Source organism: Periplaneta americana, chromosome 1 (genome assembly GCF_040183065.1).
Source record: "Periplaneta americana isolate PAMFEO1 chromosome 1, P.americana_PAMFEO1_priV1, whole genome shotgun sequence".
Taxonomy (NCBI): Eukaryota; Metazoa; Arthropoda; class Insecta; order Blattodea; family Blattidae; genus Periplaneta; species Periplaneta americana.
The window spans coordinates 102,754,156-102,779,653 of record NC_091117.1 but is presented as its reverse complement, the minus strand read 5'-3'; the positions used below and the strand labels follow the sequence as shown (position 1 = coordinate 102,779,653).

The window sequence follows — 25,498 nt, the reverse complement described above, 5'->3', positions numbered from 1 at the left end:
TATAGTACTCTACTGAATATGAACAAAATCGAACAAGACAGTTCTGAAGAAATCTCTGAACACAGTGATGACACATTTAGTACCACATTTTTCTGTATGAAGGATGCTAAAATGTGTAATTTCTTAAAAATCTCAAAATCGACTTTTGTAGCATTGCAGTGCAGGACATTAATTCTAAATGAATGAAACAACTTCATATCTAGCATGAAGAAACTATTTACGATAGAAGAAGAAAGTGTTGGGCTTCAATGGGTAGCCTATCTATACTTGATGCACATGTACTTATGCTCGGTCAGGGGCGTTGTTGCGTGCGCTGTAGTCAGGGCATACAAAATTTATGGCCTATTTTTCTTCGTTGAAGGCACCATTTATGTGGGATAATATATCTTCACATACTGCAGCAATTCTTAATTCCGCAATTAGAGGAGGACCCCAACGAACATCTGCTCTAACAAGATGATGCACCACCCCATTTTCTCAATGAAGTTCGGTGTTGCCTAAATGAACATTTGCTTCATCACTGGATTGGTCATCCTACTCCCAATGATCTGACAATTCTCAATCGGCCATCCAGGTAATTTCTTTTTCCCCGTGACTTTTCTTCTGTGGTGAATAGGCCTATACAAAGACGCTGCTTTTATGTGCCACCTCTGTCACAAAATCTACCAGAGTTATGACAACATATTGCTACTACCATCGAAACCACATGTGGACATGCTGGCCAGTGTATGGCAAGAACTGAACTGTCGCCTGGACGTATGCCACATACACGCGGTTCCCACATTGAATGTTTGTGAAAAAAGTAAAAATATAAGAATTTTGCTATCCATTGATCCTTTATGCGTTCTCCTATCATAAATATTTTCTTCATACTAAATACTTAAAGTTGTTTCATTCATTTAAAATTTCACTGCGTTTTCAATGGCTCGTAATATGTCAATTCCGTTTTCTTGTCATACAACTTATCAAACACAAACTCGTCTTTCATAAAATATGCTGCTACTGCGGTATCTGTAAATGTTGGATTATTAATATAGATTGCTCTAGAATATGCCATTAGGAAAGTCCAAGATAACAGAGAGGGTTTAGAATTCTATCGGATTACATCAGCTGCTTGTTTATGCGGATGACATGAATGTGTTAGGAGAAAATCCACAAACTCTGAGAGAAAACACGGGAATTTTACTTGAAGCAAGTAAAGAGATAGGTTTTTATGTAAATCCCGAAAAGACAAAGTATATGATTACGTTTCGTTACCAGAATATAGTACGAAATGAAAATATGACAATTGGAAATTTATCCATTGAATAGGTGGAAAAATTCAAATGTCTTGGAGTAAAGATAACAAATATAAATGACGCTCGAGAGGAAATTAAATGCAGAACAAATATGGGAAAATGCCCGTTAATATTCGGTTGAGAAGCTGTGGTAATCTGCTTTCAAAAAATATGAAAGTTAGAATTAATAAAACAGTTATATTAACGATTGTTCTGTATGGTTGTGAAACTTGGATTCTCACTTTGAGAGAGAAACAGAGGTTAAGAGTGTTTGAGAATAAGATGCTTAGGAAAATATTTGGGGCTAAGAAAGATGAAGTTACAGGAGAATGGAGAAAGTTACACAAAGCAGAACTGCACGCATTGGGCTATATTCTTCATCTGACATAATTAGGAACATAAAATTCAGACGTTTTAGATGGGCAGGGCATGTAGAACATACGCGTAAATGAATATAGAGTGTTAGTTGGGAGGCCAGAGGTAAATAGAACTTTGGGGAAGGCCGAGACTTAGATGGGAGTATAATATTGAAATGGATTTGAAGGAGGTGGGATATTATGATAAGAAATGGATTAATCTTGCTCAGGATAGGGACCGATGGCGGGCTTATGTAGGGCAGCAATGAATCTCCGGATTCTTTAAATGCCATTTGCAAGTAAGTATAAGTTATATAATGAAGCAACTTACTGTAAAATGAAAGGTAAGAAAATTGAAATTATACACAATCAGTGAAGATTAGGAAATTAGAGAATTTTCCATTACCGGTACATACTTTATGTGAAAGGAAGCTGAAATTATTATGCAAATTATCAAGCTTCTCTGACATTTATTTGTTTAAGCTTGACTGTCCATTTTCACGTACATAATGTACAATTTTTTCTCGTATCGTTAGGAATATCTCATGCAGTGCTGTAGCCCTTAGAATAACGGAAACGAATGTTTAATACACCGAGTTTCAAAATTGTAGTAACACTTTCATGATTAATATGAAGTATTAACGATACAATAACTTGATGCATAAAATTTGTTAAAGAAACTTAAATTTTTATTGGCACGTTATAAACACTCAATGTGAGAGTCCATTGTTACTTAATATCTACCAGCACGATAGTCAAATTCTTGCCATACTTTCTCCAACGTATTTCTGATTATGGATGCAAACGCAGCAATGATCCAATGCCTTTCTCAAAGTCTTGGAGTAGAGGTAGCGCATAAATGCATCTCTCACATTCCCCTAAATAAAGAAGTCATATGGTGTCAAGTCTGCCGACATGGAAGGCCAGGTCAGCAGCGGTAGCAGGTCCAATCTAGCGATGTGGTGATTTGTCAATTGGAAATGTCTATAAAATCGCATTTGTTAAAACCATTGTTACTGAATTTGTAATGTTGAGTGGCTATTTTTCAACAATATCTCCCATGAAAACATAAAACTCAGAGTTTGATTGTCATATGACGTGTGGGCCTACTATGCTAATTTATTATTAATAATAATAATAATATTAATAATAATAATAATAATAATAATAATAATAATAATATACTCGTATTATGAAAATGTAGCTGTCATTTGAAACACGATGTAAACGTTTATTGGTAAATGTGGAAACCAATGATATCCTGGGAGTTGATGAAGTTCTATGTAAAATATTAACGAAATATTTTAAATTATAAAATTGTATTGTAAATTATTAAAACAAAATTACAGGTCTTCTATGGGCGAGAACAAGAGCTTGAGCGTATCAGGAATTACATGTGCGGAGACTGTGAGAAGCCTATGGTGTTATATGGTGAAGGAGGCTGTGGTAAGACATCTCTTCTTGCGCAGTCAGCTGGACTCACCTCTACTGAGTGGTTCAAAGGCTCCAAGCCCATCAGCATCATCCGTTTCTTAGGCACCACTCCTGACAGCAGTGCTCTAACTCCTACTCTGATATCTATCTGCCAGCAGGTAAATGATACAATTAAAACGTTACATTACCACTTAAAATAGTGAAGGAAGCTATCTTATTTAACTGACATTCCAATTGTATATACCATCATTGTTGCATAGTGACCTAAAGTATTGTACATTAAATATGAGAAAGCCATCGGCGTAGCTCAGGAGGTAGAGCATTGCCTGCTGACCCCGAGTAGCGTAGGTTCAATTTCTGCTTGGGCTGATATTCGTTATCTCATGAAACCAAATGCATGTGTGCGCCGTTGCTTATGGTGGGTTTACACGTGCATGGATATACTGGCGCCAGTTAACACGCCAGTCGTACTTATGCGCCAGTAAAGGTTTACACGGGTTTCTTTATTTTGCCTCGCCAGTGCCATATTCAAGTGAGGCTGCTACCTGAATGTTGCACGAGAACATAACATGTCAAGTGAATTGAACTTGTTCATAGCGCTTGCCTAATAGTCGTAACTTTGTTGGTTGAGGAGAGGATTTCTAACTTGGAATGAAGAAAAGACATGAAAAAAGATTGCATATTATGGGTGAAAAAATGGATTGTTCGGAGGGAGAATTTAGATACATCTGCGAAAATTCTATAAGAACTTTCAACAACAGAAACCTACTAATGTTACATATGACAGCAGATAATTCTGATAACCTACTACAACATGTAATAATAGTAGTAGTAGTAGTAGTAGTAGTAGTAGTAGTAGTAATAATAATAATAATAATAATAATAATAATAATAATAATAATAATAATAATAATAATAATCCATGCGATACAGCTCATGAAGGGTCCAGACCACAGCTGGCTGCTGGCCTCACGTTCACATACACAAGCAGAAGTGGACGATCATCCAACTAGAATGGAGGTATCGTGTGGTTAGTACGACATCCCCCAGCCGTTATAGCTGGCTTTTGCAACTGGATTTCCTACCTATCGTAACTCCCAAAGTGCATCACGATGCTTGGTGGGCACCGGTCCCATACACTGGCCGAAATTTCATGAGAAAATTTTTTCCCCCATGAGGACCTGAACCAGCGCGCATTCCGTAACGCGAGTCCTAAGCAGGATGCTTTAGACCACTATACCACGCGCTGGACCACTACAACATCTAGTAGTATCGTTATTTTCAAAAGATTGCTACCGACATAAGAGATGCTTTACTTCTAAAATTGAAATCGGAAATTACATTGCTATATTTGGCACCTGGAAATTATTTTGCTTCATTATAAAATTTTCGTTTTTACGCTGTATGTATACATATATCTGGTGGAGTGGAAGGGTTCTAACATCACCAGAATAAATAAAATTATTATTATGTTATTATTATTATTATTATTATTATTATTATTATTATTATTATTATTATTATTATTATTATTTGTATCCAGTTCCAAAGGGGGTAATTTGGGTTACTTATTTCGTGGAGATTTAATTTCCTTTGGTCTAATTTTGTTAAGATTATGAATTTGTGTGTTAATAATTATAGCGAGAGAATCTATTTTTCGTTATAATTATTATAGAAACTTTTTTTTATTTATTGTTCTTATTTTGATAATTATGCTTTATTGTTACAATATCGAAGTTCTAGCCAGAAGTTCAGATACCATCTACACTGCACTAAGTAGAACAAGCGGACAGCTTGAAATACTTGGGGTGTACTATAAGTAGTAACATGAACTGCTACCAAGAAGCCTAAAAGCAAAGGAAGGTTTTGACAGAAAATTGAGTATCTTCTGCTGACCTCAGGAAAAAGAACTAGGGAAGACACTAGTGAAGTGCCCTGTGTGGAGTGTAGCATTGTATGGGGCAGAAACATTGACATTATGACGAAGTAAAGAGAAACGACTGAAAACATTTGAAATGTGTATATGAAGAAGAATGGAGTGTGTGACGAAAGAAAAATCCTGAAATTGATGAGGGAGAGAAAAATAATTTGGTTTTGTCACTCGCTAAGAAGAAACTGCGTACTGAAGGATGCACTGGAAGGAATGGTGAACGTGAGAAGAGTTCGAGGCAGAAGAAGATATCACGTGATAGACATCATTAAGATGTTTGGAACATAATATGAAAATAGGGAAGACTGGAGATTGCTGGGTTTGCAGTGAAAGACCTACTCTTAGATAGAAAACTATGAATAAATGAATGAGTATAGTATTTGCATAGGTAAATAGCACGCACACACGTCAAAATCTCATTTTTTAGTGGATGGCACTTAGCCCCTTTTGAATTTTCAGTCTTAAATTGTATATAAAATAAGATTGTAATTTTTTTTTACAGAAGTCCCAAGATTTCTGAAGACTTTCTCTTATTTGCACCACTTGGTAGAAAATCCTATTAGCAACTGGAAACCATGTTAGTTAAGGTTGTCATCTGAACCACCGTCAAATGTCACGGTTCTTGTTATTTTCCTTACCTCCAGAGTGTACGCCTCTCATATGAATTTTATTTTTGCTTTCACCTCGGCAATTTCGAATCCATCAATTTTCATTGCCTTGCCATGTTTTCGTAAGCCTTTATTCTGGTATCTCTATTTTTTATACAAAGATTAGAGTTCAGATCCCACAAACACTCGTGTTTTTCATATACGCAAAGAAACTTCGTGACTATCTCAGAATTCCAGAGTTCAGATCCCACAAACACTCGTGTTTTTCACATACGTAAAGAAACTTTGTGACTATCTCAGAATTCCACTTATTCATTCTTATAAATCAAAATTATAAAACTTGATGCAAAGACATCAGCGGACTATGTACTGTACAATACTGGCGTGCCGATGAGAAACTTCATGTTTACACGTGCAACAGAAATGTCCGCTTGCGCATGCGTCGCCACTGACGCATTGCAAAGTTAGAATGCCACTAACTTTTCGAAACATTGCATGCAGTGTCTAAACTTGCACGCCACTAAAGGTTTACACGTGAAAGTTGATTTTACTTTTGCGAATAGCCATTGGCGCCAGTGAATCCATGCACGTGTAAACCCACCATTATAGTAAGAACCTTATAGGGGGAGGGGGGGTAAGTGAGACAGAGTTAGAAGCTAGCGAGGAATGGACACTTCCGTGTCTACTTTTTATTCTCTTCACGCACAGATAGGTTTCACGAGATAATAAAGAGCCTAATTATACCTAGTTGAGTATTTTTCCGAAACTTTCTTCAAATATAAGGTGAATGTCAAGTAATTTATGGCGAATCCTTGGCCTCACTTTGCCAAATACAATTTCGTTATAACCACTTCCATCGACGCTAAATAACCTAGCAGTTGATACAGCGTCGTTAAATAACATACTCAAAGATATTGAAAACAATTTTCCGAGGGATGTACGACTTGCTAACTCGAAACAACAAATACTTCGTATGACTTGAGGCTTTCCCAGCGTTTGATATAGAATAACTCTTTTCGGGTTCTCAGCCAGGTAAGTTGGAGATTTCCTTCCAAGCTTTCGACGGCTAGCTCTGCCATCTTCTTCAGGAAATGAAGTGATGTGGGACGAAAGTCGAAAAAGAGAGGAGAATATGGAGGAAAAAAAATTAAAAGGTACGCAAAACGCGTCCTTGCAAGGGGTTGGAGCTGTAAGAAACTAAATATGTGAGCTCCAAGCCTGTTGGCCACTAGTCTCACTCGGGTTACGCTGCTCCACTGAAGGAGCTCTAGAAAATTTTGAAGGGGAAAACCGAAAGTGGACGTAAGCTCTTAGGTACCACATACGCGAGGGGAATGGAAATGTGATCAAAATGATCACGTGTCGGGACGAGGAGATAGCTGGTTTACATCTGCATATTGAAATGAACTGTCATTTCGTAGTGCAGAAGGAGTCGAGAAGACTCTGTCATCTGTTGTTCGATGACAAGGCAGGTGAAGACCGCCAGGAGAGACGCCGTGATTTCTGAATCTGCAAATTGAAAGGTTCCCTGTCCTTTCGCATTGCGACATGCGTGACGTTGCACATGTATTTCATAATTTATCTACTCTGAACTAGGGCTTTAAGTTGTTTGTTAGAAAAAGGGGGGCTTATGGGGAAGGGCATATAGGGCCGTGGCCCTTTTCTCTTAGGGCTCATTCCGACATTTGTTTTAACGCCTTAGGAAAACCACGGAAATACCTTAGGCAGGATGAGTTGTCTCAATATAAGAGACTAGCCAATTTGGCTTTTAGGCAACAGATCGATTGATATATGAATTTAGAATAGATGTAATTAATAATTAATTTTGAATGTGGGACCATGCCTAGCCGGTATATATGCAATAGTAGGGCTTCCCGCTGCGGGCCAATCAGGAGCTAGTTCCTAGTCCCGACCGCCTGGCTCCTGATTGGCCCGCAGCGGGAAGCCCTACTATTGCATATATACCGGTTAGACATGGTCCCACATCATTACCCATCTCCCCCGAGTCGCCTCGAGAAGAAAGTTCCATGATGAACTAGAGTTGCCAACCATAGACGAGTTCATTGCTCGACTGGCTAGGAACCTGTATGCGGAAGCTCGTGCTAACCCCAACCCGCTCATATCTGGCCTCGGCCAGTATGATCCTAGGTTACGGCGTAGACACCAGACAGGACCATTAGCTATACTATTGAGACAGGAGGACAGGGAGGCTGGCGTTACTCCCAGGTTTTGGTAGCCACGACTCAACTCCATGAGACTCCTTGGATAGTGCAACCGCTGTAAAATGACCTTGTCTTAACTGGGCTAAACAAAATCCCTCCATAACATATCTACATTGTTGATCGATGGAAATCTAATAAAGCCAATTGGCTAGTATATATCCATCGATTCATAGAGTCATTCAACCTAAGAGCCAACTGGCTAGTCTCTGATATTGAGACAACTCATCCTGCCTAAGGTTTTTCCGTGGTTTTCCTAAGGCGCTAAGACAAATGTCGGGATGAGCCCTAAAAGAAATGGGCCACGGACCTGCACTCATATCCCCATGAATCTCTCTAATTAACAATTACATCTCTCCCCCCTCTTCGCAATTGAGCCATCATATAGCCAAATGGCTGGTCTCGAAATTGAGACAAATCAACAAGGCTCATGACCTCCTACATAATAGCCAAATTGGCTAGTCTCTTATATGAGACAACTCATCCTGCCTAAGGTATTCCGTGGTTTTCCTCAGGCGTAAGACAAATGTCGGGATGAGCCCTATAAGAAATGGGCCACGGACCTATATGCCCTTCCCCATATATACTCCACCTTTATACAAATTATGTATGCCCTAGTTCAGATAATATTAATAGTCTATTAAACATACGAGGTCACTCAATAAGTCGCAAATTGAAAGGACAGGGACCTCTCAAATTGCAGCTTCGATTTCACGGCGCTTCTTCCGACGGCCTTCACCTGCTTTGTCATCGAACAACAGATGACGGCGTCTTGCCATCCTAACGGCAAACACCAGCCAACTCCACCTCACCCCGTTCAGTGATCAATTGATCAATCTCAGCCCCCCTCGCGTATGTGGTACCTAAGAGGTTACGTCCAATTTCGGCTTCCCCTTCAAAATTTTCTAGAGCTCCTTCAGGGGAGCAGCGTAACCCGGAGTGAGACTAGTGGCCAACAGGCTTGGAGCTCACATATTTAGTTTTGTACAGCCCCCAACCCCTTGCAAGGACGCGTTTTGCGTACCTTTTAAATTTTCCTCCCAATTCTCCTTCGATTTTTCGATTTTTTTCGATTTCGTCCCACATCACTTCATTCCCTGAAGAAGATGGCGGAGCTAGCCGTCGAAAGCTTGGAAGCAAATCTCCAACTCACCTGACTGAGAACCCGAAAAGAGTTATTCAACAAATATTTCGTTATAACTTTTCAATGGACAACGCTATAGGACGGTGGATTCTCAAGGCTAAGGAAAAATAACTTTTGTTTCAAATCACTAATTGAATTAAACATTTCTGTGAAACTAACTTCTGATACTATAATACACAGAGTGGAAGTCAAATAACCAGGCATATTCGAGAGACGTTAAGAGGACCCTATAACTATGAAAAAATATTTATTATATTTTGTTGAAATGCACGGTTAATTAGACAATTAAGTTTAAACGTTCAGCAGCGGCGCAGCATCGCGTAATCTCTCGTGGCAGTGAATGAACTTCAATGTAAACGAACCATTACATAGACTACCCGTCGGGCATAACCTCTCGGGCTTTCAATGACCCATCTGTTTTTGTACTTGAATGTAAACAAAACATTACGTATTTGTTCATTTCCAATAGCTTATTGAAATTTATTCATCATTTAATGATACTTAAAAACAATTTTTAACGCTAGAGTATTAGACATCAAACGACAATGAGAACATTCGTAAACTCAACTGAAACATTACACGAACATTTCAGAGACAATGTTCAAAATGGCTCCCATTCGCTTCTACACTTGCTTGACACCTCCTCAACCAATTTTATGCATATTTGCGAGGATCCTTGAATTGTTTCTGATATCCCTAGCTACCTGGAAAACACGCAACTGTTCTTTAAATGTTTTAAGTACAGTCCAATGCGATGTCCCAACCTCTCGAGCAATATCGTGACTGCTGCGTTGGGGGTTTTCTTCCACCAAATTTAAGATAATCTCCTCTTTGTCGATTATTTCGTTAGGGCGTTGCCGTCCGCGGTTACGATAACCTGGAATAATAGTGCCAGTATCACGGATCACGGATAAATGTCTCTGGATTTGGAATATTCCTCTCAGAATATCGGTCTCCATAAAGCACTTGAGCTGCAAGGTGTTTTGCCGTATCAATATCATATCAAGGTATTCGCCTTTGAAAATCGTCGCATTATCTGATACACACAAGCACTAAACAACTCACTGGCTTTCCAATCTAAGAACTGATAGGCCTACAGGGAACTCAGGTTTGTCTGCCAATGGAACAATCCCCACCACAATCACCCCAAAACCAACCATTAAACAACAATTCACCGGCTCTCCAAAGTACGCACTGATAAAACAAGGTAACGAAATCAGGTACCGGTATGTCTGCCGACTGAACAACCCCCACTAACCACCCCCTCAGATTACAATGTTGCAACCTCGAATTTTAAAATGTTTAAATTATCCCTACGTTTACATTAAATTTACTCGAGAACGTTTGCGTCCACTCTATTGAAATACACCAAAGGGAAAAATAACTATATTAGATTCTCTATCAACATGTTCCCACTCGCAATCTACTTATCGAAACAGAGGGTGTTAAAGATTTTGGGAAAATATTTTTTTCTGCGAAAACTATAAACTTTACACCAATATGATCCCAGACTTTTTTGTTATATGCAACATGAACTATTCGTCCTGATAAATTATTTTCTGATTATTTCACTTCCACCCTGTACTTTCGTAACGTCGTGATCTAAGACCTCATGCTTGAACTCTCGTTACGGAATGCGCGCTGATTCGAGCCCTAGTGGAGAAGGAATCTTCCCATGAAATTTCGGGCCAGTGTACGAGTATGAGACCATTACCCACTCAGCATCGTGACGAATTTAGCGAGCTACGATAGGTAGCTAAATCCGCTTTCGGAAACCAGCCGTAACGGCTGGAGGATCATCGTGCTGGCCACACGATACCTCCGTTCTTGTTGGATGATCTTTCACTTCTCCTGAGGTAAGTATAGTTGAGGCCAGCAGCCGTCTAATAGTCTTGGCACTTCATGGTCTGTCGCGCCACGGATTTAATTTTTAATGTAATATAATGTCTCTGTGAAAAAATCATGAATAACATGAAGTTCTAGAACAGAAAATTGTTAAATATTTTCAGTGCATGGGCGGGGACATGGCAGCATTTAAATGACTTAGGGACGTCCAAGATATTGTGAAATGTGTGACATAGAGACACAAATAAATGTTCTTGTTCAGAAATGTTGGAATTTCATAATAATATTACATACAGTACGAGAAGCAAGACATATTTTTCTCCCTTTCCCAGATATCATATAACTACATGCTGCCATTTGAAGACATTCCAGTGGACCTCGTACCCCTTACAGCATATTTCAAGCACTTGCTGACGTACGCCAGTCAGCAGCAGCCTCTCATCCTGTTCCTGGACTCAGTGGATCAGCTGACAGGAGCTCAAGATGCGAACAAAGTTTCTTGGTTGCCTCTGAGACTACCACAACATTGCAAGGTTGGTTCTAGATTAAGTTATCATTTAACGCTGCTGTTTTCATCTTATGCATTCTTGCTTCTTAAATCTATGACCTTTAGCTTGTAGTTTCTATTTAAGAGCGTCGGATATTTCCTGATTTCCATTGCCATCCTTTTGTACTGATGAGTATTCTCTTTCTGTTATTGTCATGGTTTTGGTAGGGATCTGCTTCGCTTTCATACAACGTTGCGTCTTCCATTCTGAGTGAGTTTTCCAATATCTGATACTCTTTGATCTAATCTTGGCTTTGAAATGCTTTTTTTAAGGGGAAGATTGTAAGCTATTCTGCTGAAAAAAATCATATTAGAGGAACAACTTACAAAACTCTGTTGGTCTGCGCATGCGCCAATATTAAAGAGTGACACAATATACTATTTACTTCCTCCTTCCTAATTGTCAACCAATAACGAGAAAAGGAGTACTCACGTAGACTTCCAATGAAGTAGAATATTATTATATTTAATAATAACTCAAAAAGTAGTAATATAAAAATAGTATTGTACAATTTTCAGTCAATAACTTATCTAAAGTGTGAAAGCAGAATGAGTTCTGTTACAGCACATTAAAAGTGTTAGAAGTGTATTTCACTAATTATAGTAGCCTATATTATGTATCACAAATATTTTCGACTTTTCATATAAGTCATCTTCAGGTGACATAGTAAGGCAGACAAAAACAAATTGAACATAGGTGAAAGCAATACAATGAATAAAAACATATACATGATTCAAACCTTGCATGGCCATTTTAAAGATAAGTGTGGTTGTGAGTCATGGCATCATAAGTAATAAGTTAAAAACAATCAGATAAACTAAACAATCAAATGAAGTAAGGCTACACTTAGAATAATATTACTTGTTGTATAAAAACATATCAATTTGTGTGCCATTGTTTAAAGGTTAAAATAAGTTTAAAATAGACTGGAGGCTTAGAAGGTATGTTATGTCCATTAGTGATGCAGTATTCAAGAGGTGAATTCTTTGAGAAGTGGGTACTATATTTGTATTTTCCCATTCTCTCGCAGCAATGAGTGGCAATAATATCTGAAATTTAATAAAAAGGATAAATGATTTAATTATAGTAAGATTAAAGCATAATAATGCTTGAAATGAATACTTACAATACGTATGCGGCAGGAGCTTTCAGATGTTGCAGCCTTCTCATCGTTGCGTTAGAATTATGACTGGACTAGTGAGTGTATTTTATTTAATGTGAACAGAGATCAAGGGAGGGAGGAACTGCTCGATGAACGGTTATTCTATGATGCCATACAGGGGGTTTTGTAAGTTCGGGATCTGTTCATTGAGTAATTGTGTATTACGGTTATAGCTTTTAACTATGAAATATTCCTCTATCAGAACACTGAAACCGATTTCCATTTTGTCAGAATACAAGTGGAACAAGTCCACTTCACTTAGGAACCTGTGCTATATTCTTTGGGGTTTGTTATTTTGTTTAGTAATTAATGTTATTTTTATTTGAGCGATGAATTGAAAATTATTTAAATCAATCTAAATGTATAGTGAAGAGTTGTCAGTACCTGATGCAACTGGAAACAAGTGAAATACTGAAAATAAAGGCAAAGAAAAAATCAATTCAAGTAATTAGTTATGTATTAGTTACGTTATGGGTCTGTTACAACTGTGTTTCACTTTAAGTAACTCCTCAAGTGATAAACTGTTGTTCCTTTATGTGCAGATTATAATATTATTATTAATATAACATCATACAAAACTTATTTGAAAACAATAGAATATAAACTTATTATACCTTTTTTTAAACCATTATTGTAATATTTATTTATAATAAATACAGGGAGACAATTGCTAAAATTGTGTGTGTGTGTATCTAATGCTCTGGATTTAACAATGAAGTCATCATCCTTCTTGCTTCCCAATATTTTGATGGAAGGTCCACAAATTTATTTATTTATTTATTTATTTATTTAATAATAACATATACATAAAAACGTTACATTAAAATACCCCGAAAGAGCAAAGCTCGTGTTCGGGGACAGTTCCGTTACATAGATACACATACTTTGTAGACAAAATACTTAAGAAAAAAGCTCACATAAAGATTGTAATAAAATTAGTAAATAATAATACTAATAATAACTGAGTGAAAAAAGAGACGATGTTTAGATTGATGGATTAATATTAAATTATTATTAGTAGTATAATTAGTGCAGGTCATGTTGACATAGTAACCAAGATAAAATAGAAAAATACACTTAGGATAGAAATAAACTTGTTTTACAATACATGGTACATAATATATATACAGGGAAGTCTGTCATATAAATTTTTTAATTCTGGATCTGAAAATTTCATTGCTTAAAGTAGTCAATTCTGGATGAAATTTTATTATCGAATTATATAGCCGTGGACCATAATTTGTACTGTGTAGTAAAGCAGCAGATGTGAAATATTTAGGTTCAACTAATTTAAGAATTTCATTTCGTCTCGTATTATGAGCATGTGGCTGAGCTACAAATTTCGTTCTATTTTTATGATAGAATTTCATTAAAGAGTATTCATAAATTTGGTCAATTCTAAAAACATTCAATTCAGAATGGATCAAATTTGTTGGATAATCCAGTCGCCTTTTCAAACAAATTTTGATTATACGTTTTTGCAACATAATTAGAGGAAAAAGAGCAGTTTTTGTAATGCCTCCCCATCCAATTATACCATATTGGATAACAGATTCAACTAGAGCCAAATAAACCAAACGTAATACGTGAGTAGGCAAGTAATGGCGAAGGTGTACAAATTTGTAAATTGTTTTACGTATTCTGTTACATAAAAAGGTGATTTGTCTATCCCATTTCAAGTGCTGATCAACAATAATTCCCAGGTATTTCACATCTACAGATTCTTTCAGGCAAGGGCATTTACAGGTTGTAGAGAGTTTACAAAATGAGTTGTGGATTATTAATTTTAAATGAGAAAGTGATTTCAATTTGTTCAATCCAGAGACTGTTAAAGAAAATGGCACCAAAGTAGTTTTAGTTATATTTAGAGATAGCAAATTTGCATCAAGCCAGTTTTTGATAAAATTTATACCTACATTGGCATGTTTATAAGTGTCCTCCCAAGTTAAACCACTGAAAATCACCACCGTATCATCAGCGTAAGAATAACAGGAGCCATTATGTACTTTCAAATCAATGTTTAATAAATCATTAATATATATTAAAAATAGAATAGGACCTAAAATTGTTCCCTGAGGGACACCTATATCAATATTTACATTTTCACTGATATTATCATCAATTTTGGTTACCTGAGTTCTTTTGTTTAAGTATGATTGAAATAACTTATGCGCAATACCCCTGACTCCTATACCAAATAATTTGTCCAGAAGTAAACGATGGTTCACCGTGTCAAAAGCTTTCCTTAAATCTAAGAAAATCCCTAAACATTTAGAACCGTTATCCAACTCCTGCATAATTTTACCAGTGACTTCAATAATTGCGTCATCCGTAGATAATTTATTTCTGAAGCCATACTGATGTTTGGAGAGAATTTCATTTTTCTCTAAGTAATTTACTAATCTGTTTTTTAAGCATTTTTCTAATATCTTTGAGAAGCTAGAGAGCAAGGATATAGGTCTATAGTTATTCAGACTTTTTCTTTCCCCTGACTTATGGACCGGTACAACTACAGCATTTTTCAGAGATTCTGGGAAAACTCCTTGGGTGAGACATAGATTGAATACATTGTCCTAAGAGTTTCACAATTAGCCAGGTGCTCCATCTCCATGTCCTCTTCTCTGGTGCACAGTATGCATTTAGGTGAATTCAGAACTCCAATACGATGGAGGTGTTTACTGAGGCAATCATGACCAGTAATCAATCTAAACATGGCCACGGCAGATTTTCGAGGTAGATCAGGAATTAGTTTTGGATCTTTGAATGATTCTTTCCTTTTTGAATTTTGATGTTTTGCCTGTTCGCTGTAACTTATTCTTTTTATGACTCGCTTTATTGATTCATATGGGAACTTGAAATTTGTTTTTAAGTTGATATAAGTTCCTTTCTTTGCTAACATATCTGCTTTCTCGTTACCGTTCAGTCCGCAGTGGGCCGGGATCCATTGGAAGACCACTTTTTTATTTAGCATTTGAATTTGTTTTACCATGCAATGAATTTCTTTTACTTTTTCCATTTTAGGGGATGTAGTTGAGCTGATGGACTGGATTGCAGCTTTGGAGTCAGACAGGATGACTATGTTTTTGCACTGGTTTAGCCAAACAAATACATTTTGAAGTGATGTATAAATGGCTTCAACTTCGCCATCAAAATTTGTTGTGTACTTGCCAACATTTTTATAAAGAGAAAAGTATTGAGAAGTAGCTCCTGCTCCAGCTCCTTCATTTTGATCCATGAGAGATCCATCAGTGTAAATGTACAACCAGTCCTTTTGTGGATATTTTCTATTAATTGTTTGTAGGGCAATGGCTTTTGTTATTTCTGGATTTATATCTTTTTTGTTGAAGACTTCATCAAGATCAAGGCAGCAATCTACTTTGAAGTTATTAAGTGGATTATATCGAGACATCAAGTTTTCCTTTTCACTTGGTATTTCTAGAATTTGCTTAAGCTTTTCTACCTCTTGTATGTATCCATTTTGGGTCCTCAATGTAAATTTAGAATCTTTGTATTTACTCCATTTATCCCAATTTGGAAGCCTTCTTAATTTTTCATAGGTTAAAAGGGCTTGTGTTTAAGATCTGTTACAACTGGTTTATTAGATGTGATTATTTGCATGGCATTGCTAAAATTGTATAACAAGTGAAAGTCATATGCAAATTATTATTTTAATGAACACTGACAATATTGCCATGTGAAATATTCCAACAATTTCAGCGGAAGCAAATCCGTGGTTTATTTGTCATTATTTAACCTCAGCCATAAGTTTTGTTTCAGGTATTTATATTCCTACGATATAGGTAGAAGGATATTTTGTGTTTATAAATAATGTACATTGAATAAAAAATTGTGCTACCGACTTTTGTATTTGATTCTTTCTAAAGCATTGAATACCTCACTAACAGTTTCTGTGGAGCTGCACCACTTGTATTCTGAGTGCCTCATATTTATAAGGAAAAAGCTGGTAATTCATGGTTGGAATTAATTTTGTTACTGAGTTATTCTCCTTTACTTAATTTTCGTTACGCTGTAGGTTGAATTCAACATTGTGTGTATGTGCAAAGATGTTTGACCCAACAAGAAAGTGCAATTACAACCTAGTGTGGAATTGTCATGTGGTAAAAGCTTTAAAATTAGGAAAACTATGCATCAGAAAGATTTCGGAAGTATATGTGGTCCCTATACGACATTGAATGATAAATTAAGCTTCAGAAAATGATTTCGCTATTATAAGATTCTCCACTAAGAAAAGAATAACGTATTTCACTGACAGAGTAGATAGAAAAATTGAAGCGGACTTGTATGAGATTAACTTTCTTCGAAAAAAAGTGGGAGAGGGTGATCATTTTTTATACATCCTGCCACTGCAGTAGAGGAATGGCTGATAGTTCGGAAGATGGTGCAACAAACCTTACGTCTTGGGAAATATACATTATCTAATATTGAATATTAATTAAATAATTCATGATCTTGTTATAATTTAAGACCTACACCCTCCCCCCCCAGAATAAAGGTGTAACCAACAAAACTATAATTCATGTTTCAGGAGAAAGGAAAATAGTTTCAGGGCATATTTCTTTACGTCTATATTTATTATTAGAAAAATTTGTCCAATCAAAGTTTGTTCAGCTATTGAATGCAACACCGGTACTATGTTGTTATAAATGAATGATTCAAAATTATTTTTCCCACTTAAGTCACATATTTCAATAATTTGATGTTATATCCGTTCTCCGGGGATGTCTTCAATTATATTTTGCCATAAATATTGAAAACTTCTTTGAAAACCCTTCTAAAACTTCAATTACTGATCGTTTTCACATATTCAGTTGTAGGTATGTATCCGATTTTAAATGATAAAATAACATGTGGTCGGTTTCACCCATCCTATTGAGGTGACACCGATCAAAAATAAAAGTTTAGAAAATGAAGTTGAAAACAATAGAGAGTATTTACATTCTGTATATAGGATTCTGAAAAAATAGAAGCTAAAATTAAATAGGCACTTTGCTAGATCGTAACTTACAACGCTTAACGTTTAGAAAATTGAATTTTTTTTTATTGGATTCACCCATGTTACGGTAATATGTATTATAGTAAGCAATAAATTATATTTTCAGAATCTATATTTTTATAGGAATATTATCTTACATCAGCGGTTCATATTCAAGCCCAGACGGGTTGAAGCACACAGAGGGCAGGTTGCACTGCGCGCTGGTCAAATTTTTTCCCCTAGTCAAACGCACCGAAAGAGGGGTAGCAGTGCAAAGTTTGCCAGCCATCTCCTCCTTGTCCCCAGCTATCTCCTCCTCGTCCCGTCCCGCGATCATTTGATCACATTTCCATCCCCCTCGCATATGTGGTACCTAAGAGGTTACGTCCATTTTCGGTTTTCCCCTTCAAAACTTTCTAGAGCTCCTTCAGTGGAGCAGCGTAACCGGAGTGACACTAGTGGCCAACAGGCTTGGAGCTCACATATTTAGTTTCTTACAGCCCCAACCCCTTGCAAGGAGGCGTTTTGAGTACCTTTTAAATTTGTCCTCCCAATTCTCCTCTCTTTTTCGATTTTCGATCTCTTCTTCCACGGTTGAAAAAAAAAAAAGATAAGAACCTATAGATTTAGTCCCACGGTGCTGTTACTTCATTTTCATGTAGATTAAATAAAATAATGCCTGAAAATAGCTATTGATCCTTTGCGTGTTTGTTTTTAAAATAATGTGTTTAATCTGTAATTACAGTCAGTGTATTGTTATTAGTATCTCTTTGTTGTTACCTATTGCTTTAAAAAGAATGTGTTTAACTTGTAATTTTAAGTCAATTTTACTACTATTCCTTTACTGTTTACATTTGTTTTTAAATATTTTGTATTGTCCCTACTATTATATATTACCCTTCAAGAATTTCGTTATTCGTTAGTTGTTAAGTCATTACTTGTCTTCTTATTTTAATTATTGTACTTGTTCCTGAATCACGTAAGTAACTTGTAACCGTAAATCATTGCTTGTAATATCCCTTTATTACTCTTAACTGTTCCATTGTTAATGAATTAGGTATTAATTTGAAAGTGAAAGTCATACTTCGTTATATTAATCTACTACTGATTATCTTTTTAAGGTCGTGTATTTACTCTGAAACGGTTAGACATTCTTGTATATCTTTTGCATTGATTATTCCTCAAACATCTCATTAATCTTTAACAGGATCCATTCTTTCATTAAGGTGCATTCTTCTATATAATTCATGTGAATTGTAACTGTGACCACTATTTTATATTATAACTTTACTATTGTTTATTGGTTATAAAATATGTATTTTGATGCCAACTATAACCCTAATATACTTCAGGGTGAAATAGGATTTATTAAATTGGATAATAATAAAAAATAAAACTCCAAAGATGATTATAAATCACTAATATTAAATTTAAATTATTATTTTCCTGAATAAATAAAATATTAAACTCGTTTACAATATTACACGAATACCTAATTTATATGAATTTGTGCAAAATGAACTATACTCGTGTGTGCGTATGTGTGTAGGCATACATTGTCTACTACTAATTAGACGCCTGTTTATTTTATTTACATTACTATAATTCGGAAGAATTGACTCTTTAGATTGCAGTACATAGGCCTACAAAAAGAGGGCAAATTTTCACTTTCATATTGTGCAAAAGGACTTCCATAATTAAAAATGTGTATCTGACTACATTTATAAAATTAATTGTTCAAAATGACATACATAAATACATACGCACGCACACACATACATAAATACATACATACACACACACATACATACATACATACATACATACATACATACATACATACATACATACATACATACATACATACATACATAAGTGTTCTGCTCCAGGGCCGATCTTTCACTGCAGCCCAGCATTATCCAATCGTTCCTATTTTCTGCCTTTCTTTAGTCTCCGCATATGATCAACATGAGTAATTAAATAAATAGCTGCGAAACGCATAAAATACGTATTTTTTAAAAATAATTCTACTATTTTTCTTACTGTGTAGCTGCTGGTATCATGTGCTGCAGAGGAAGACAACCCAGAAGTAAGCCAGGACTACCACCTATTAAGACGCATGATTGACAATGAAGAACAATTTCTGGAGGTGACAGATTTGGGGGAAGAGCTTGCCATGCAGATCATACGGTAGGAATGCCGCTCAGATATCTGTGCATGTGAAGAATCTGTCCAGAATTTAGGAGACATTCTGTTGTGACTCATGAAACTAAAAAATGTCCGTTGTGACTTACCAAGAAAGGCGAATCGAGCTACAGAGCTGCAGGGCTGCAACCTCCATTGCAAATTATTTATGCTCTTTATTACCCTGAATGTTTAAGTATGAATGAAGAACTCAGTAAGGAGTGTTCCTTACTGAGTTCTTCATTAAAACAATTCAAACTCGCACGGCTCGAGTCCCACTATTCAAAACGGAACTCATGGGAAGGGCTTCAATTTAGTCCATACCTCACAAGTCATAATCATTTTTCCCACTGAGATTCCACTCCCGAGATGTACCTCCATAAAATGGCTTCCCTTCCCTCTTCACTCTGTAAATACAGAGCGAGTAATTTAAAAGTCCCGAAGCATTGCTCGGCAGGTCGACGGTCTACATTCTAGAAGAGTGCTACCGGTTTGAAGTCAACACAAAGTTTGAAACGTCACTTTGGCTGATTAAAAATTATAGGTACTTAAAATTCATGTGACAATTATTATCTTCATTGAAACACTAATAGCATGTTCAGTTTGTATAATTTTTAAATCGACTGAAATAACTTTTCTTATTAGAGGCATTGTTCACATAATACAGGGCTCCCAAAAATGAGCTTTTCGGTTTCGAACACATGTTACTTATGCTTAATAAAACTCAGATATATAGAACTGGTACCAATAGAAAGAGAAATTCAGTAAGATTTAGTACCTTACCCTTAAAGATGTACAGTTTCCCTGGAAAAGGATGAGACGATTGAATACTCTTAAGTCTCAGATGTGAGACACTGCGCATGATCGGAGACCAGAGCATTGATACACAAGATAACGAATATTGAGTTACTTAAATTCAGGCTATTTGGTTTGTTACTAGCATCGTTCCGAAATTAGCTTCAAAAACTGCAAAAAATATGATAATATTATGTAAATAAAATATAAATATATACATAAATCGTGTAGTTGAATCGACAATGGACCTTCATGACTAGATCGACACTCCGCACAGAAAGGAACGCTTTCGTGTCGTTTCAATAGCTCAGACGGTAAGACTTCTGCGTGTTGTGTAGAAGAGTGCGAGTTCGATTCTTAATCTACACAACGATTTTTTTTTTGTCTAAATAACGTTGAAATAGAGTTTTACAAAGTCCTGAGATTAAGTGTTAATGATCGCAAACAATACAAAATTACAAGTTATAATATTATACACGTTAATCTAATGAATGCATTTATACACACATATACAATGTAAATGCATATATATTAAAAACTAACAATAAAAATGAAATTAAAAAATATATGTAATAATAGACAAACTTTTACAAAGGTTTAGAGTCCTTAGGCTAAGTCATTTGTCGAGTAATTATTACAATATTTTTATTAATAGCTTTCCCATATGTGTAAGAAATGCACTCGCACAAAACAATTTTTGTTAAAAGTATGGCTTTGGATTATTTCATTCTCACCCCTTCAGTTAATTTTAACTATTTTATCTACGTGTTTGCAATATTGTTTAATTTAATGTGCATTCAATTTTATTCATGTTATGATTGAATGAAAAAGCACTGTTGCAGTTATTGACTAATTACATATATTAATATAATTATTAAATGCATCTGTTAAGTAACCAATTGCAGTATCTTTTGCAAACTCTTGAAAGTTTAAGTTGTCAATAATATTTCTGTACTATATACTATAATACGTTAAAAGAATTTGCAATAGATTTGGGATCCTCTACTTTATAATCATTGGTTTTAATGAAAAAAATATTTTCTTTCTTAGGATATCTACAAGTTTAAATTTAACAATATTTCGAATAGGTTTAATTGTATTATCTGAATTTTGTACCTTTCTATTCAAATGTATTCTATTTCCCTCTTTCATAATTTTTTTTATAAATTACACTGTACTTCCTATAGTATTTAAGAACATGAGGATCATTACATTGAAACTCATTACATATAGATTCTTCTTTTTAATACATGAGATTTTGAAGTCCCTACGTTAACTACATGTTTTTACTTTTGAATTTTTTCACAACATTGAGTGGAGAACATCCACTGAAGTGATTATGAAATTAAGTGAAAAATTCAATACATTTACTCTTAATATCAGTAGTACCAGTATCATATATGTTTTTCCAAGATTCATTTTGTAGACATAAATGTAAATAATCACTAGATACAGCATTTACGATCCTTTCTTAGTTTTTAAATTAATATTTTGAAATTGTTCAGTAACATTGGAAACACTTAGGATTTGTTTATCATGTTCAGACAAGCCATTGATTATAGGTTCTGTCGAATAGGAATTCAGTCTAATTCTGTGTACAAAACATTTATCAATGGCTGTGCTACTTCAGCTTGTATGCTGTGGGAAAATGACTCTGCGACTAAGGTTTCCAGTTTCAAGGAGTGAATTTAATTTACATTTACGGAAAAGTTCCGAAAGATAATCTATGTATATGTCACTACAGATCACAAATTCCATATGAGATTTTCAAAGTCTTTTCTTTACAAATTCAATGTTGGCTATAAATATTAATAAATAATGTAAGAAATATGGATGATTTTAGTTAGAAGTCTGATTTACATTATAAAAAGCAAGAAGTTATATTCCTCCGCAAGATTCGAACTTTCGATGATGGTTTTGTCGTCCAACGCACAGCCACGGACCTATCCAATGCTTATGTTAATAACCTACAATTTAGCTGTAGCAATGTGGTGTCATAACTTGGAGTTTATTTACTAAATGCAATTAGATTTAATTTGATTAGTTTCGTAACAACTGGACTTCCTGTTATATCCTGTTATTTATATATTTAATTTAGGGTTGATTTATTAACTCTTACTATGCAAGATGCCTGTTATTTCAATAATTCTATATCACGTTAAATAGTCATTGTCTACACTAAAGTATTATCGTCATCCCTCATTTCTCATCGTAATGGCGAACCGATGTGACATGAGACAGCGAGTTATAGCTCTAGTTGACGCTGGATATGGGGCTAGATCTGCTGGCCGCTTGGTCGATGTTCCTGGAAGTACAGCCGCGAGGTGGGTCCATCGTTACCAAAATTTAGGGGAGGTCGAAAATCGCCCTATTCCTGGGCGTTCGCGGATTTCTTCATTGGAAGAGGATGCTCTCTTATTCGAGACAGTTCGACAGGACCCCTTTCTGACTGCTAACGAAATAAGAGCAGCATCTAACTTTCCCGGCTCTTCACAGACTGTGATCAGCAGGTTGAGGAACCGCGGTATTAGGAGCCGGAGGGCTGCGCAAATGGAAATTTTGGGGGAAGCACAAGCTGTCGACCATCTTGCCTTCACTACCAATCGAGTGGATTTCGATTGGAGAAATGTAATTTTCTCCGACGAAACAACCATCTCGAGTGATTACGAAGGTCCTGTTCGTGTCTATCGTGAGGATGGTCTCCGACATGACCAGCGTTATGTCCACCGACGTGAAAGATCGGGGCGCTTTAGCATATCGTGTTAGGGGTGGATGTCTTACGATGGACCTGGCGTTATAGAACGCATCGATGGCCGGTTTAATGCGGGAACTTATGAGCACATTCTGGAAAATATATTCCTTCCCTCCGCCCGAGAACGTTTTCCCGAAGGAACATTGCTGTTCCAGCAGGATAACCATCCCGTGCACTATGCTGTAAGCATTCAAAGATGGTTTCAAAGGAGACCCGAGATCGAAATCATTAATTGGCCTCCGAAGTCACCTGATTTGAATGTCATCGAAAATTTATGGGCGGAATTGAAAAAGAGAAGGATAGCCACCTATGCACACCGACGCCCTCGAAATCGAGACGAATTGTGCGATCAAGTTGTTGACACCTGGGAAGATCTCGCCGGGGATCACAACTTATTCCACAATCTCGTGACATCCATGCCGGATCGACTTAGAGCTGTAATAGAAGCTGATGGCATGTGAACAAGATTTTAAGTTAACAGGTCTCTTTTTGTTTCTTATGATTTTTGTTTGAGGAAGAATACTTTTAACTTCCAAGTAAGATTTATTTTTTTGACGAGGTTCAGCCCACTTGTAAGACCCAGAAATTGGGCATAAATTATTCCATATTTTTCGACAAATTAGACAGTCGAGGTACTCTGAACACAGTGGCGTATACTTGTTAAAGGGTTTGGGCTACCACTAACCCTATTATTACACAAAATATATTTTAAAATCCCTATAATAAAATTCCTTACATATTTATGTGAATTCCAAACGTCTTGATTGGGACGAAAATACGTTGATGACCACGTCATTGAAATTATAGTTGAGCCACTTGCAAAGTTTCTGTAGAAATGACTTTTCAATGGATATTAGTGCCAAGCCGGATAAACGTTCTTGTGTATGAGTTGATCTACAGTAGAATTTTATTCTCTTCAACGCAGAAAATGTTCTTTCTACCGATGCTGACGTAGCTGGTATTGTCACAATTAATGTTGCCAATTTAAGGACTTCAGGAATAACTTGGTTCAGCTGGTTTTCATATATGGCAGATAATATTTCATGGATAGGTTTGTTCGAAAAATCAAAGACTTCTGCTGAATATATCACACTTAATTATTTTTTCAAACATACTTGATCAAAGTGACTGTTATAGGACTGAAATAATTTGTTTAGTGCCTCATTCGGGAAGTTTGTCCATAAGCAGAACAATTTTGAGAATCTAGAAGATGTGTGAACTGAAGCTTTCCATAATCAGAAAATCTGTCAGTAATTTCAATGTGCATACGATCTAGTATGGTGTAGTACAGCTGCCTGTATTTCAATTCATTATCTCCTTTTCTTCGCTTTAATGGTGGTTCCATTGTATTGTCTGAAGAATTTTCATTTTCCATATTACTCCATATGGACGGAAACCCACTACGTCTAAACTCGGATATAGTATTTTTTTTAACTTTGATACCTCTTGCAAGTAGTATGCTATGTCTAGACTTTTTGTCTGAAGAATATTGTAGAGCACATCCGTATGTGCGAACACTCTAGCATAGACTTAAAGAAGAAATATATTCTGAAACCGTGTGAAAAAATTAAAATATTCTTGAGCCTGCACATTTACAGCATCATCCCAGTTTTCTTCAGAGTTATTACAAATGATATTTTTAAAGAAAGCAGTCCGTGTTTCTCTGTATTCCTTTACTGTATTTACAAGCCGAGATGTAAAATTCAATCTAGTTGGTGCTACTTTTGGGAGTTTCTTGTTCATAAATTCCTTGAGTTTTCTGATCTTTTAGGAGATGATGAGAAAAATTCAGCTAAATACCCGATAGTGTTTTGAAAAAAATGCAGCATTCTGGAATGGATGAAGTAGTTTGTTGCAAAACTAAATTGAGAACATGACTGTAACAATGGACAAATAGTGCTTGAGGATACTTTTCTTGAACTTTTGTTTTTAAGCCATTAATATTTCCCGCCATAACTGAAGCACCATCGTATGTCTGTGCAATTAACTTATTACCGACATTGTATTCTGCTATAACACCTTCCACATACTGAAAACATTTGTGAATCCTATAAACCGTTCTTGAACATTGGCAGTACTGTCGACGTATCTTAAAACAGTGGACAATTGACTCTGATTAGAGCAGTAACTTGTTTCATCAACAACAATGGCCACAAAAGTTTTTATGTTCTTTATCATAACCCCACTTATAGCAAATATTAAGTCATTCTTAATTGCGAGAGAAGTACCACGAAATACTGTTGAACTCTCA

General features: G+C 36.0%; 1 protein-coding gene across 1 annotated transcript in view; it reads left to right on the top strand.

Annotated features, from left to right (window-relative positions):
• Window positions 1–25,498, top strand: part of LOC138698967 (NACHT and WD repeat domain-containing protein 2) — a 487,839-nt gene that overhangs the window by 129,837 nt on the left and 332,504 nt on the right. The window contains exons 8-10 of the mRNA XM_069825158.1: window positions 2,983–3,225; window positions 11,146–11,346; window positions 19,567–19,706. Of these exons, the coding sequence (XP_069681259.1) occupies window positions 2,983–3,225; window positions 11,146–11,346; window positions 19,567–19,706 (584 nt within the window). The remainder of the gene's footprint in view (window positions 1–2,982; window positions 3,226–11,145; window positions 11,347–19,566; window positions 19,707–25,498) is intronic.